Source organism: Hippopotamus amphibius, chromosome 2 (assembly GCF_030028045.1).
Source record: "Hippopotamus amphibius kiboko isolate mHipAmp2 chromosome 2, mHipAmp2.hap2, whole genome shotgun sequence".
In the NCBI taxonomy this organism is placed as follows: Eukaryota; Metazoa; Chordata; class Mammalia; order Artiodactyla; family Hippopotamidae; genus Hippopotamus; species Hippopotamus amphibius.
The window spans coordinates 876783-891136 of NC_080187.1; the positions used below are offsets into that span (position 1 = coordinate 876783).

General features: G+C 58.7%; 1 protein-coding gene across 1 annotated transcript; it reads left to right on the forward strand.

Moving 5' to 3' along the window:
- Window positions 1-301: 301 nt before the first annotated feature.
- On the forward strand, window positions 302-7908 carry SAPCD2 (suppressor APC domain containing 2). The gene is made up of 6 exons (XM_057724390.1): window positions 302-887; window positions 3431-3543; window positions 3977-4123; window positions 4407-4514; window positions 4611-4715; window positions 4800-7908. Exons 1-6 carry the CDS (start codon window positions 302-304, stop codon window positions 4926-4928), a joined length of 1188 nt encoding a protein of 395 aa, XP_057580373.1. The 3' UTR covers window positions 4929-7908.
- The last annotated feature ends 6446 nt before the right edge of the window (window positions 7909-14354 follow it).

Here is a 14354-nt window from a genome sequence, read left to right on the forward strand (position 1 = left end):
CCCCGGCCCCTCCCGGCACGGCGGGAGCGCGCGAGGCGCCCGCCCCTCCGCTCGAAAATCAAACCGGGCTGCCGGCCTCTCAGCCAATCGGAGAGGAGATGGGCCAGCCTCGGCCAATGGCCGCCGCGAATGCTAATGAGCCCTGACGCGGCGAGGAGGCCCATTCAAAAAGTCGCCGCTATTGTCGCGGCGGGCTGCGCGCCGCCGGGCCCGCCGTCGGGCCGCGCTGGGACGGTGCCCGGGCCACGCGGGAGCCAGCCCGGGCCGGGCCGCGCGGGCCGAGCGCCGCCGGCGGGCGCCCATGGCCGGAGCCGCAGTGGCCGAGCCGGGCCGCGGGCCGCCCCCCGCGCCCGCGCCCGGCACGCAGGGGCTGCCGCGCGCCTTCCTGCAGAGCCTGCGCACCCTCTTCGACATCCTGGACGACCGGCGGCGCGGCTTCGTGCACCTGCGCGAGATCGAGTCGCGCTGGCAGGGCGCCGACGCGCGCGAGCTGCCCCGCGGCGTGCTCGAGGGCCTGCGCCAGGTGGCCCCGGCCAGCGGCTACCTGACCTTCGAGCGCTTCGTGGCCGGCCTGCGCACCTCGCTGCTGAGCGCCGACGGCGGCCCGCGGGCCCCGGCGCGCGCCCCGGCCCGGGGAGGCTGCCCGGCGCGGCCCGGGGACCGGCCGACGCCGCCGCAGCGCCTGGCCTTCGCGCCGGCCGACGAGCCGCGGACCGTCCTGGAGAGGAAACCCCTGCCGCTGGGCCCGCGCCCCGCGCCGGCCGGCCCCGGCGGCGCGGCCCGGAGCCTGGAAAAGCTGTGCGGCCCGGCCGAGGCGACGCCCGGCGCGGCGGAGCCCGCGCGGCCCCAGGGCGCGGCGCTGGAGCGGAGCCCGAGCGCGGACGCTGGTGAGTGCGGGCGGTCCCCGGCCCCGCCTCGTAGCTCCCCGCGCCGGCGCACCGGAGAGGGGCTGCCTGAGCATCTCCCAGCGGGGGACGAGGGCGGGCAGCTCTTCGTGGGCCCGGGGGCCTGCCACGCGCCTGGCGGCCCGAGGGAAACAAGACTCATCTCCATCCCGATGTGCCCAGGGCCCCGGGCCAAGGGGCTGGTGGGTGACTCAGCGAACCCCACCAGGAGCCCAGTCTGTACCAGATCCCAGCGGGGCGCCGAGAAACCTGTCCTGTGCGAGGGGGGCTCTCCGCCTCAGTACCTGCCACACCTGGGGACACCTGGGCCCTCGGGCTCATCTGGCGACTTAGGCAGAGGCAGTTCTCGCTGGTGTGGAGGGGGTCCCCAAGACTGTGACGGGCCCTTGCTGCCTTCTCGGGGTCCTCTCAGTCTGACAGCTCTGCTCAGAGGCCTGTTCCCACTGCCCCTCTCTGAGGCCAGGGCGGGCAGGAGCTGCCAGAGGCGGTGCAGGAGGACCTGGCCCGGCGGCGGGAAGGGCAGAGGGGTGGGTGGTCTCCAGCCCAGTCTTCCAGGCCTGGAGCTGTGGCGCCTCTGACACCTGGGAGGCACCGACCACAGCCCCTAGGGATGGCTTGGCTTCCGGTCCAGTTGGCAGGGACAGGAGATGGCTGAATAGTCCCCTGTCTATCCCTCAGAGCCTGCCCTGGGAACAAGACCGGCTTTATGGCGGGGGGCTGGGGGCTGGGCCCCTCGGCCCATTCAGCCTGTGCAGGTGCAGGCCTTCCACCCGGGCAGCTGCCGGTCCTTTCTGTGCTGCCCACCGCTCTGCCAGCCTCGGCGGACCCCCCGCCCAGCCTCAGACGTACTCCCAGCCCGTGACTGGCAGCTGGCGCTGCGGCGGCCCCCCAGCCTCCCTGTGAGCTCACCCAGCAGGCCCACGCGAGGCTCAGCGCTCCCACCCCCAGGCTCCTCCCTGCCCAGCCTCCCTGTCCCCAGGGGTGTGTGTCGGGAGCGGGCTTCTGGGTGTGGCCGGCCCTGTCTGCCGGGCCACTGCCATCCACGTGGCTGCACATCCACGTGGCTGCACACGGTTAGAAAGAAGCCATGGGGGTGGGTTTTGGAGGCCCCGGGCCTGGGGCCCCGCCCGACTCTGCCCCAGTGTCCTGTGTGGCCGAGTCTCTTACCGCAGCCCTCTGAGTCCAGGTCCGGGGTCGGGCACGTGGCCAGTGTCCGCCGTGGGGCAGTGTTCACACCAGTCCCTCTGTAGGCCTCAGGTCAGGGCTCGTGTTGTCACCTTTTACAGGCAGAGGCCCAGACAGGGGCCGTGACGTACTCTGGGTGCCAAACCTGGAGCTCCCAGAGCCCCCAAGCACCCCAGGAAGAGAAAGCCCCCACGTGCACAGCCTCCCAAGCCCTCGCAGAGGTCCAGGCCTTCCTTCCTGTTCCCTGTTGGGGCTCAGCATGTAGCCAGGCTGGCCTGAGCCCCACAGGCACCAGCTGCTCCATCAGGCCAGGAGGGGTGGGGCTGCCCTGACGGTGCAGACGAGCCCAGGTGTCCCCGGTCCCCCCAACCCCACCCCACTGCCGCGTCTCTGCTTTCCTCGCAGCACGGCAGGCTGGCACGTGGACGCAGCCTGCTTGGGGTCTGTCTGCCAGGGCCGGCTGCTGGCCCGTACGGCCACCTGGACGGGGCCCTGGCAGGCACACCTGTGCTCCTTTCTTTCCTCACCTGCCCACCGCCGTGGCGGGCAGGGCATAACATAGGGCTGGGGAGACAGGGAGGGGCCCCCCGCATCTGCACCTCCTCCTTCCCTCCTGGGCAGCCCTGCACCTGCTCCCCAAGGGAAGCCAGCTGGCCCTCCAGGAGGCTCTCCCAGGAAACAGCTGGCCTGCTGGCCCCAGACCCCCGGCTCCGCAGGTGGCCGCGTGTGCTGTAGGACTTTCCTGCCGAGGGCATGGCTGGTGAACGAAGACAAGGAACTGACTTTATGCTGTAGTCATCCTCTTGGGAGAAGTCAGCTCTCTGCCACCCACGCCCCACACTTCTCCTGCACAAACTCCAGTCACCCTTAAAGGGCCCGGGCGGACAAGGAGAGAGGAGTGGAGCCCAGAGGCCACCTCACTGGCTTGGAACCTGTCAGCCTTCGAGCCCCTAAGGCACGGGCCCTGCGTGTGCAGAGACAAAGCTCCTGCCCTCAGGGAGTTCACGCCTGAGGCGTGTGTGGTGCGTGTGCCAACACACAGCCTTGGCGGCCCCATGGCTATCCCCAGAGCAGGTGTGAGAGGAGCCTGTGGGGCTCAAGTGAGGACCAGGCCCCAGCCTGACACAGGCAGGGTGTGGGCCGGGCTCCGCTGGGGCCCGAGAGCCCGGCAGAGGCTCTGAATTGCTGGGGTTCCCCGAGGCGGGCAGGCCTGGACACCTGGCTTTGCACGGCTAGGGTTGGGGGTGGGGGGCGGACCCGGAATGGATCTTTGTGGGGTTGGGGGAATCGAGCTTGACCCCGCAGGCCTGGAAGTGAGCCAGGCCCCGCCTCTGCTGCAGGTGCAGGTGCCTGCAGGGCCCGGGACCTCGGTGTGGGGGATGCCCGGTGGGGCCCTGGTGCCCGAGGGGGACGTCGGAGACACACCCTCACCAACGGTGTGGACTGCGACCTGGTGAGCAGGGCCCAGGGGTCTCTGGGGGGCTCTCCATCTTGCCTGTGTTTGGACTTGGCCCCCACACGTGGTCTTCTGGACCATCCCTCTGCCTGGGAGAGGACAGCTGGGCTTGGGTTCTGGGGGAACCCGTGGTGGGAACGTCAGCGGCTCTAAACCCCTCTCCCCGTCCTGGTTTGAATCCACGTGCGGGACGGCCCAGGGTCGGTCCAGAGGTCCTTTGGGGGGAAGGCTCGGCCTCCTCCCTAGCACCGCGCCAGCCCCTGCCCGCTTCCCGGCCACGTTAGGCCGGTCCGGACACGGGGGGACGGTTCCCCTGGGGAGGCCTGCGTGGAGGGGCTGAGGAAGGCCAGGACCCCCCGGGGGAGCAGTGGGCTGTGCTCCCCAGAGGGTACGGGTGAGCACGTGGGCAGGGTGCGTGCCTGTGTGTCAGCTGAAGCAGGTGAAGGAGCTGGGGCAGGAGCAGGAGGTGCTGCTGCAGGGTCTGGAGATGATGGCGCGGGGCCGGGAGTGGTACCAGCAGCAGCTGCAGCGGGTGCAGGAGCGCCAGCGCCGCCTGGGCCGCGGCAGGGCCAGTGCCGTGAGTGATGCTGCCCGGGCCCCGCTGTCCCCGGGCCCAGTCCCCTCCCCCAACACACACAGCGCTCACCCACCCATCCCCGGGTACCCCCAGGTGGGCACACTGGCTGTCCCTCCGCCCAGGGTGCTGGGACCCTCCCCCGCAATGATCCCCCTACCTGCAACACCCCGGGCTCCCTCCTCTCTGCACAGGGACCCCCCTGCCATGGGGACCCCCTGAGGCGTTGGGGCTGACCCCAGGCTGGCCCTGCTCGCTGACCAGCCCTCCCCTGCTCTCCTCCCAGGACTTTGGGGCTGAGGGGAGCCCCCGCCCGTTGGGGCAGCTGCTGCCCAAGGTCCAGGAGGTGGCCCGGTGCCTGGGGGAGCTGTTGGCCGCGGCCTGTGCCAGCAGGGTGAGTGCCCCCCCAGACCAGCTCGGTGCCACCCTCACCCTTGTCCTAGAGGTCATGCCAGGGCTGCCAGGCCTGCCTGACCGTGCCTTCCTGCAGGCTCTGCCCTTGTCCTCCTCGGGGCCCCCGGGCCCCGCCCTGGCCCCCGGCTGGCAACAGCAGACCATCCTCATGCTGAAGGAGCAGAACCGGCTCCTCACCCAGGTGAGCGGCGCGGGGCGTGGGGCGCGGGGCGGGGCTGCAGGCCGGGCAGGCCCTGACTGCCCTCCCGTCCGCCTGCCCGCCCAGGAGGTGACTGACAAAAGCGAGCGAATCACACAGCTGGAGCAGGAGAAGTCCGCCCTCATCAAGCAGCTGTTTGAGGCCCGTGCCCTCAGCCAGCAGGACGCTGGGCCCCTGGACTCCACCTTCATCTGACTGGCCCGGGCACGGACATGGGGCCTCACGGCCTGGCCTGGCACGCAGCCCTGGGCGGGCAGGCACTTCCTAGAGCCCCACCTCAGAGGCGAAGGTGCCCTGGCCAGCCCAAGCACCACTCTCCCTCCTCCCTTCCAATCTGGGCTCCCCCAGCCCCAGGATGTTCTGAGACCCCAGACACTGACTCCATCCTGGTCTTGGGGCTGACCTGGGGTGGGACGCCATGGTGCCAGCACACCGCCTGAAGCTGCTACTGCCACTGTCAGTGGACAGTGGGGGACACCCTCCTCATGTTTGCAGATGTCAGGCAGCCCTGGGCAGTCCTGCCCCCTGTTTGCTGCTGGCCTGTCTCCTCTCCCACCTGGGGTCTCCAGTAAAAGGCACTGATTGCACTAGGCTGCATTTCCAAGAGTGGCCAGGAGAGGGCGCGACATGCACTGTTGCCTGTGGCGGGAGAGCCCCCACCGTGGTGTCTCAGATGGGGCCTGGGGTGGGGGACCCTGGGGTGGGCGGGGACACCTGCAGGCCCAGTGGGTGGTTGGCCCTGGGGGTCCCTCTCTCAGGGCTAGGGGGCTGTCCCTCTGCTGGGAGCAGATGGAGGGTGGCCTCTGGCCAGGCGGGGGGTCTGCTTGTATCCAGTTCCAGGGGAGCCCCCAGGGCATGGTGTTTGGGGTTTGCTGGATTCACACCTGGGCCAGCACTGGCCTGCTTGCTCCTCCTCACGGACCTGAGATGCCAAACAAATGGGTTGGCTGTCACCCCTCCTGAGCTAGACTCCACCAAGCACCTGTGACCCAGGCCCAGAGCCTTGGGCCTGCCAGGTAACCTCGCCAAGGCTGTGATCACCAGGGTGGCTCAGGTGTACCCCTCCCTGGGGAGGGCCCTGTCCCCAGGAAGGCTGTCAGCCTGGGCCTCCCAGGCATGCCCCAAGAGGCCTTGTAGGCCCAGCGGCCTTACCAGGCCCCCCCCAAGCAGATCCGAGGTCCCTCAGGTATGGGAACCTGCCACACCCTCCACCCCCCACCCCCAGCTTGGCCCGGGGTCTGGGTCACGGGAAAGGGGCCGCAGGGCTCAGGAGGAGGCTGGCAGCCATCCCGTCGGGGGTCGTTCCGTGTGTCCGGCGCCAGGCCTGCCCTAAGGGAGATACTCTGCTGGGCTGGGCCTGTGACCACCCCAGGAGGGGCTCCGTGCTCCCCACTGCTGCCCTCCCCCCGCCCCAAGCTGAGAACACAGCTGGCATCACAGGCAGGCTGTGTGGTCAGGGGCTCGGGACACGGGGCGCACACGTATGGAGCCCAGGACCTGGGGCCTGGAGGGGTTGTGCACACAGCCCTGGGTGGTGGGGGGTTGACCACAGAGGAGGGGTTCAGGGTGCAGGCAGCAGTTCCCCGCTGGGCCCAGCTCTGCCACGCGGCAGCGACCTGGCCAGAGACCCTCCCTCCACCGCTCTCAGGGCCAGCGGGGTTGGGGGCAGGGTAGGCAGCTGTCCCAGGGCAGGCCCTAAGTGGCCCAGCACGCAAGCTGCTCTCCTTGGAGGGTGGGGGTGGGTTCTTCTGGGGGCTCAAGCACCCTTTGACCTAGACCTGGGCAGGCTCCCTGGGATGGGGGGCAGGAAGGGGAGCGGGTCCTGACCGGCCCGGGACTTGTGCAGACCTGCAGCACGGAGACCCCCGAGCCTGCCAAGGAGGGACCCTCCCAGCCATCAAGTGGGGGCCACCCACCAGCACCTCCCCGAGCCCGCCCCTTTCCTGGTTCCCCCTCCCCCACCATCCCATGACCCGTCCCCCCACCTGCCCAGTCCCTGAGCCCACCCTCACCGGGAGTCTCTCTGTTCAAAGGCCCTCCAAACACAGCCCTGCACAATTCCAGAGCTGAAAACTGCCCCTCCCCTGCTTCTAATCCTGCCTTCACCCCTTCATGACTCAGGGCGGGCCTAGGCCCCAGCCTCCAGCGCTGCCAGCAGCTGGGCTGTCCCGCCTCCGGGCTCTCCAAGTGCTGCTGCATCCCCGGGAACACACGCTCCCGGCTGCACCGGCCCAGGTCTCTACCGTGGATACAGAGGGAGCAGACCTGCAGAGGCCTTTGCCCTGAGGGTGTCTGCTTTCTCCCTGAGGTCTTCACAGAACTTGGGAGGCAGGACCAGAACCCAGTGTTTGCCCCAGGGGTGCCACCCACAGAAGGTGAGCCCTTCAGCCGCAAGGTGAGTGTGGAAGGAACCTGCGACTCAGGGTGAGGCCTCTTGTGGCGCTGGCTTCCCCCGCAGGGCGGAAGGTGCATCCTCTTCACTTGCAGCCTGAAATCAGGCGGCCTGTGTGGCCCTAGAGACCCTAAGGGGAGAACTATAAGTGCCCCAGGTTGGCAGGGCCCAGGAGGCTGGCAGAAGCAAAACATCCTCGCTACAGCAGCGAGTGTTTCTCAGCCACGCGGGGGGGCGTTTGGGGCTGGGGTAAGTCTTGGGAGCTGTCCGTGCACCGTAGGGTGTTTCGCAGCATCCCTGGCCTGTACCCACGAGATGCCAGCAATGCGCGTGCGTGCACGCGCACACACACATACACACACTCAGTTGTGATGACCAAAACATCTTGTGCACGCTGCCAGGGTCCAGGGGTCAGAGTCTCCCGTCGCTGAGGGTCTTTGCTCTGGAGCAGGGCAACTCTGCCAGGCCTCAAGGATTTCCTGGAGGCCAAGTTCCAAGGAGAATGAGCATCTCCATCTTTAAAAACTTTTCACAAATACCACAAGGAAAGAATCTACTATGAGAGCCAGCAGAAACAGCAGATTCTGTAGCCACTTCAGATACAGGAATAATCAGAGAACACAAAATGACTGTTTTGTATGCCTGAACAAATAAAAGATCCTTGAAAGCATGAACAAGGAACCGTCTTTATAGTTTCTTGTTCTGTTAAAAAAAAAAAAAGTATAATCTGTTATTCTACAAAGGCGACCAATAGCATATGAAAAAGAATCTAATAGAACTAGAAATTTCCAATATATATAATAATTAAAATTTAAAACTCAAATGGCCTTCAGATGGAAGATTTCAGCAGAGCTGAAGGGAGACTTAGTGAATTCAAAGTCAGAGATGAGGAAATGGTTCAGAACAAGGCCCAGAGAGTCAGCGAGTTGGAAACTGCGGAAAAGAGGAAGATCTTGAAAGACAAAGGGAAAGGGCTGCTTGTCTGGTCAGATTTCCTGAGAGAAAGGCTAGGGCAGGAGGGACAATACATCAAGTTACACCGGCTTAAAATTTTCCAGAATTGTCTAAAAGCAAAAGCAATTCTCCGATCCAGGAATCCCAGTGGATCCAAGCCAGGATGAATAAAAAGAAATGACATTGTCTCTTATAAGACTGTGAAAGAGTCCAGAGACAAAACCAGTTGCCTACAAAGGAGCTGCCACGGTGACATCAGAGGCCAGAGAGAGTGCACGGCCTTCAGTGGCTGAGACTGTATGTGACTGTTAACCTAGAAGCCCACGCCCAGAGAAACGGTCTTTTGAGGGTGTGGGTAAAATAAAAGCACAAACTAAAGAGGAGAGTTTACCACCAACAGCCCTTGACTAAAGGCAATTCCGGAGAAGGATTTCAGAGAGAAGGTAAAATTCAAGAAGGAATTGTAGCCTGGGATGAGTGAGTTATCTGTGGCTGCAACACGTCAACGTAAAACTTCGTGGCTTCGAGACGTCCCTGGTGGTCCAGTGGGTGAGACTCCGACCTCCCAGTGCAGGGGGCCCGGGCTCGATCCCTGGTGGAAGAACTAGATCCCTCACGCATGCTGCAAGGAAGCTCGCACGCACCCTAGCCAAGACCTGGTGGAGTCTAAACTAATTAATTATTAAACACAAACGAAAAGCTTAGTGGCTTAAAGCAACACGTTTTCTTGCCGTTTCTGTGGGTCAGGACCCGGATGGCTCTGGCCTGGGATCTCGGGGGCTGTAGTCCCCCTGCTGCTGCTGGACCAGGAGGACCCACGTCCTAGACAGCACCTCCTCACGGCTGTGAACAGAACCTCGCCGTTTCTTGTCTCTGTTGTAACAAAAATGATACCAAGGACGACGCTGATCTATGGGGGTGGGGGGGCAGGATGGAGCCCAGATCATGTCCATGAGGCATGAGTGTGGGGAGGAGGGGTCGAGATAAACGTTTCTAAAGTACGATAGTTCATAAGGCGGGAGAGGACGTTAACTTTGTGTCTTATTTTACTGTGTATGTTACAATAATGGGAGAACCTGGTAAAATAGTAGTTATTCAGCGTATATCTTCCACAGAAGGGGGGGACGGGGAAATGGGGGAGAAAAGGGAAAAGACGTTCCACTCTGCAAGAAAAAAGAAAAAAATCAGAAAACACGTGATAAGACTGAAGAAATATGTTAGTGATCATAATATATGTGATGGGTTAAACTCCCCAGTGAAAGTCATCAGACTGGATTCTCAGAAACTCATATATAAGCTGTTTTATGAGACATGCCTAAAATATAATGACACCAAAAAAACAACAAAGCTCAAGTTGTTGTATTAATATATAACAAAATAGATTTTAAGGCAAGAGACATTAGTGTTGAAAAGAGTAACTATCTGATACCAAAAATTTTAATTTACCAGGAAGATATAGCAACCCTAAGCTTGTAATCACCCAATACCAAAATATAAATCGCAAAGATAGGCAGACATTTCACTGAGGAAGACGTACACATGGTGTAAAAGCATGTGAGAAAACGGTCAGTATCATTTGCCATTAGGAAAATGCAAATGAAAGTTACGGGGAGAATGGCTACACCCAGAGTGGCTGATATGAAACACTGATAACTGTGCTGGCGAGGATGTAGAGAAACAGGGCGGGTCACTCATGACTGGTGGGGATGTCGGATGATACAACCGCTCTGGAAAACAGTTTGGTAATTCCTTTTAAAACGGAAGTTGACTTACGGCACGTTAATTTCATGTGTCAGTTTGGCGAGGGTCTGGTGCCCAGTCCTTTGGTCAAACAGATCTTGCTGTGAAGCTGTGTTTTTTTTTTAATGGATTAATTTTATTGGCTGTGTTGGGTCTTCGTTGCTGCGCACGGGCTTTCTCTCGTTGCGGCGAGTGGGGGCTCCTCTTTGTTGTGGTGCACGGGCTCCTCATTGTGGTGGCCTCTTGTTGCGGAGCACGGGCTCCAGGCGTGTGGGCTTCAGTCGTTGTGGCACGTGGGCTCCATAGTTGTGGCTCACGGGCTTCGTTGCTCCAAGGCATGAGGGATCTTCCTGGGGCAGGGCTCGAACCCGTGGCCCCTGCACTGACAGGCGGATTCTCACCCACTGTGCCACCCGGGACGCCCGAAGCTGTGTTCTGGATGTGATTGATGTTTCCATCCGTGGGCTTTGCGTAAAGCAGGCTGTCCTCCATCACGTGGATGGGTCTCAAGCAATCAGTCGAAGGCCGTGAGAGCAAAGACTAAGATTCCCCCCAAAGGAAGGAAGGCTGCCTGCAGGCTGCCTTTGCCCTCAAGGCTTCCCTGGGCTCCCACCTGCTGACCTGCTTTGCAGACTTCAGACTTGCCACCTCCCACAACTGCGCGAGCCAATTCCTTAAAATAAATCTGTTTCCTTCTCTCTCCTTCTCCCCCCCCACCCACATATATATTCCCGTTGGTTCTCTTTTCTGTCTCTGGGGCTCCCTGACTATCACCTCACACGCGCAGTGATTGCATGCTTGGGCATTTATCCCAGAGAAACAGAGACTTATTTTCATGCAGGAACACGTTCATGATTCTTCAGTGGTCGCTCCCAACTAGACGCTGCTCAAACGTCCTTCCTTCTGTGTCTGAACAAACTGTGGTCCATCTGCACCACGGGATACAAGTCAGCAAGGAAAAGGGAGGAGCTCCCGGTAGCGCAACAGTGTGGAAGAGCCCCAGGGACGGTACGCTGGGTGCTGAGAGCCAGTCTCAAGAGGATACACTGTGCGTGACCCGCTCGTGCACCACATGGGAAATGACATGGCTGTGGAGATGGAGGGAGTGGGTGTGGCTGGAGGGGTGGTGCGAGGATCTCCTGGGATGGTTCAGTTGAGTTTCTTGGTTGTGAGTTTCTTGGTGGTTACATAAGGCTACACATGTGGTAAAATTGCAGACAGCTACACACAGATGAGTGCAAGTAAAACCAATGAAATAGAAGTAAGCTCCTTACATTGTACCAATATCAATTTGGTACAGCAACGAAGACCCAACATAGCTAAAAGTAAATAAATACATAAATAAATATGTATTTATTTATTTAAAAAACAACAGCAACAACACACACACACTGGGACTTCCCTGGTGGCACAACAGTTCAGAATCTGCCTGCCCCAGGACATGGAAGCAACCTAAATGCCCATCAACAAATGAATGGATAGAGAATATGTGGCATATATATACAATGGAATATTACTCAGCCATAAAAAGGAATGAAATGGAGCTATATGTAATGAGGTGGATAGACCTAGAGTCTGTCATACAGAGTGAAGTAAGCCAGAAAGAGAAAAGCAAATATTGTATGCTAACTCATATATACGGAATCTAAAAAAAAAAAAAAAAATGTGGTACTGATGAACCCAGTGACAGGACAAGAATAAGGATGCAGATGCAGAGAATGGACTGGAGGACACGGGGTTGGGGGGGCAGGGGGTGAAGGGGAAGCTGAGACGAAGTGAGAGAGTAGCATAGACATAGATACACTACCAACTGTAAAACAGATAGCTAGTGGGAAGTTGCTGTATAACAAAGGGAGATCAACTCGATGATGGGTGATGCCTTAGAGGGCCAGGACAGGGAGGATGGGAGGGAGTCGCGGGAGGGAGGGGATATGTGTATAAATACAGCTGATTCACTTTGGTGTACCTCATAAGCTGGTACAAGAGTGTAAAGCAATTATATTCCAATAAAGAGCTTAAAAAATGTATTTGGATCCAAAAAAAAAAAAAAAATCTGCCTGCCAATGCAGGAGAGACAGGTTTGATCCCTGGTCCAGGAAGATCCCACATGCTGCGGAGAAACTAAGCCTGTGCACCACAATTACTGAGCCTGTGCTCTAGAGCCCGTGAGTCACAACTACTGAAGCCTGAGCTCCCTAGAGCCTGATTGCCACAACTATACTGAGCCCACATGCCACAACTACTGAAGCCTGAGTACTCTAGAGCCCGTGAGCCACAACTACTGAGCCCGTGTGCTGCAACTACTGAAGCCCACGTGCCTAGAGCCTGTGCTCCACAACAAGAGAAGCCACGGCGACGAGAAGCCTGAGCACTGCAACGGAGAGTAGTCCCCGCTCGCCACATCTAGAGAAAAGCCCATGCGAAGCAATGAAGACCCAACACAGTCAAAAAAAACCCCCCCAAAACCCACACACACCTCCCCCCAAAACCAAACCAAAACAAAAAGAAACAAGAAAAAAAAGGAAGAAAAGAAAACACACACACACACACACACACACACACACACACACACACACACACAAAACAGGAAAAGGAATTAAAAAAAAAAAACCACACCCACATCTAAACAATTCATGTGTCAAATAAGAAGTCACAATGAAAATGAAAAAAAAAATTGTCTAAATGAGAACAAAAGGAGCAGCCTTCAAAAGCAGAGACCAGAGGGAGATTTACATAGACACTTAGATACTTACATTAGGAAAGAAGAAAGGCTTGTAAGTAATGAATTAAGCATTGAACTTCAGAAGTTGGAAAAAGAAATACAATAAATACAAAGACTATAGAAGAAAGAAATTATAACACATTATATTAAAATATTTTTATTGAGTGTACCTGACACTTTTTTTTAACTTTCCTTTCTTTTTTTTTTGGCTACACTGCACGGCTTCTGTGATCCTAGTTCCCCCACCAGGGATTGAATCTGGGCCCTCGGCAGTGAAAGCCTGGAGTTCTCACCACTGGACCGCCAGGGAAGTCCCTGACACTTTTAAAAAATATTTATTTATTTATTTATTTGGCTGCACTGGGTCTTAGTTGCAGCACGAGGGATCTTTAGTTGCGGCGTGTGGGATCCAGGTCCCTGACCAGGGATCCGACGCCAGCCCCCTGCACTGGGAGCGTGGAGTCGTACCCACTGCCCAGCAGGGAAGCCCCTAACAGGGTATCTTAAACAAGATCAGGCCAATGCACGAGCAGTGGAGAGACACCTCATGGCAGACCGCGCACATGAGACCCGCAAGGAGCAAGTGACAGAGCAGAAAACTGGCACATGCAGGCTAATCAAGCCCTTCCGTGATTTCACTCCAAAGGACTCATGTCCGGAGTGTACAGAAAGGATTCCCGCAAATCAGTAAGGAAAAGATCAACAGTCCCTAGAGAATGAACTCAAGATTTGAAAAGATGCTTCATGGAAGACAGGAAACACTCTGTTTCTTTAGTAATGGAGGAAATGCCATTAAAAGCTCAAAGAGGGACTTTCCTGGTGGCTCAGTGGTTAAGAATTTGCCTGCCAATGCAGGGGACACAGGTTTGATCCCTGTATCTGGGAAGATTGCACATGCCACGGAGCAACTAAGCCTGTGCGCCACAATTACTGAGCCCGTGTGCCACAACTACTGAAGCTCATGCACCTAGAGCCCGTGCTCCACAACAAGAGAAGCCACGGCAATGAGAAGCCCGTGAACCTCAATGAAGAGTAGACCCCGCTCTCCACAACTAGAGAAAGCCCGTGCACAGCAACGAAGACCCAACTCAGCCAATTAATTAATTATTTAATTACAAAATAAAAGCTCAAAGAGATTTTCTCGCCAGCTTCTCAAAAACCCCAGAGTTGCACAACCCCAACCAGAACGGTGGTGGGTGCTCTTGAGGTCACCAGGTGGCGCCACCATCCTGGAAACAGCACGGTATTTGCGGTGAAGCTGAGCCCCCACCTGGCTCAGGTCCCCAGCTCCTAGGCTATTCCCCAGGGGAAGCCTTGCCAGTGTGCAAAGGTGCACAGCAGCGGTCTTAGTGAACACAGCCTGAAGCCAGGACCGCCGAACCGCTCACAGATGAAATGTGAGATTTGCAACACTCACACCAGAAGACAATGCTTCATGTGCCAGTGGGATGAATCTCAAAAGTGCAGCAGGAGTGAAAGCAGCATGTTCCAGAACAGTGTTCCAGTATAAAGCAAACACACAAACAAATAGGAGGGAATCCCCCGTGGCTGAGAATCCGCCTGCCAATGCAGGGGACACAGGTTCAATCCCTGCTCCAGGAAGATCCCACATGCCGCAGAGCAACTAAGCCTGTGCGCCACAACTACTGAGCCTCCATGCCACAACTACTGAAGCCCGTGCACCTAGAGCCCGTGCTCTGCAACAAGAGAAGCCACTGCAATGAGGAGCCCACGCACCGCAATGAAGAGTAGCCCCTGCTCGCTGCAACTAGAGAAAGCCTGCACGCAGCAATGAAGACCCAGCTCAGCCAAT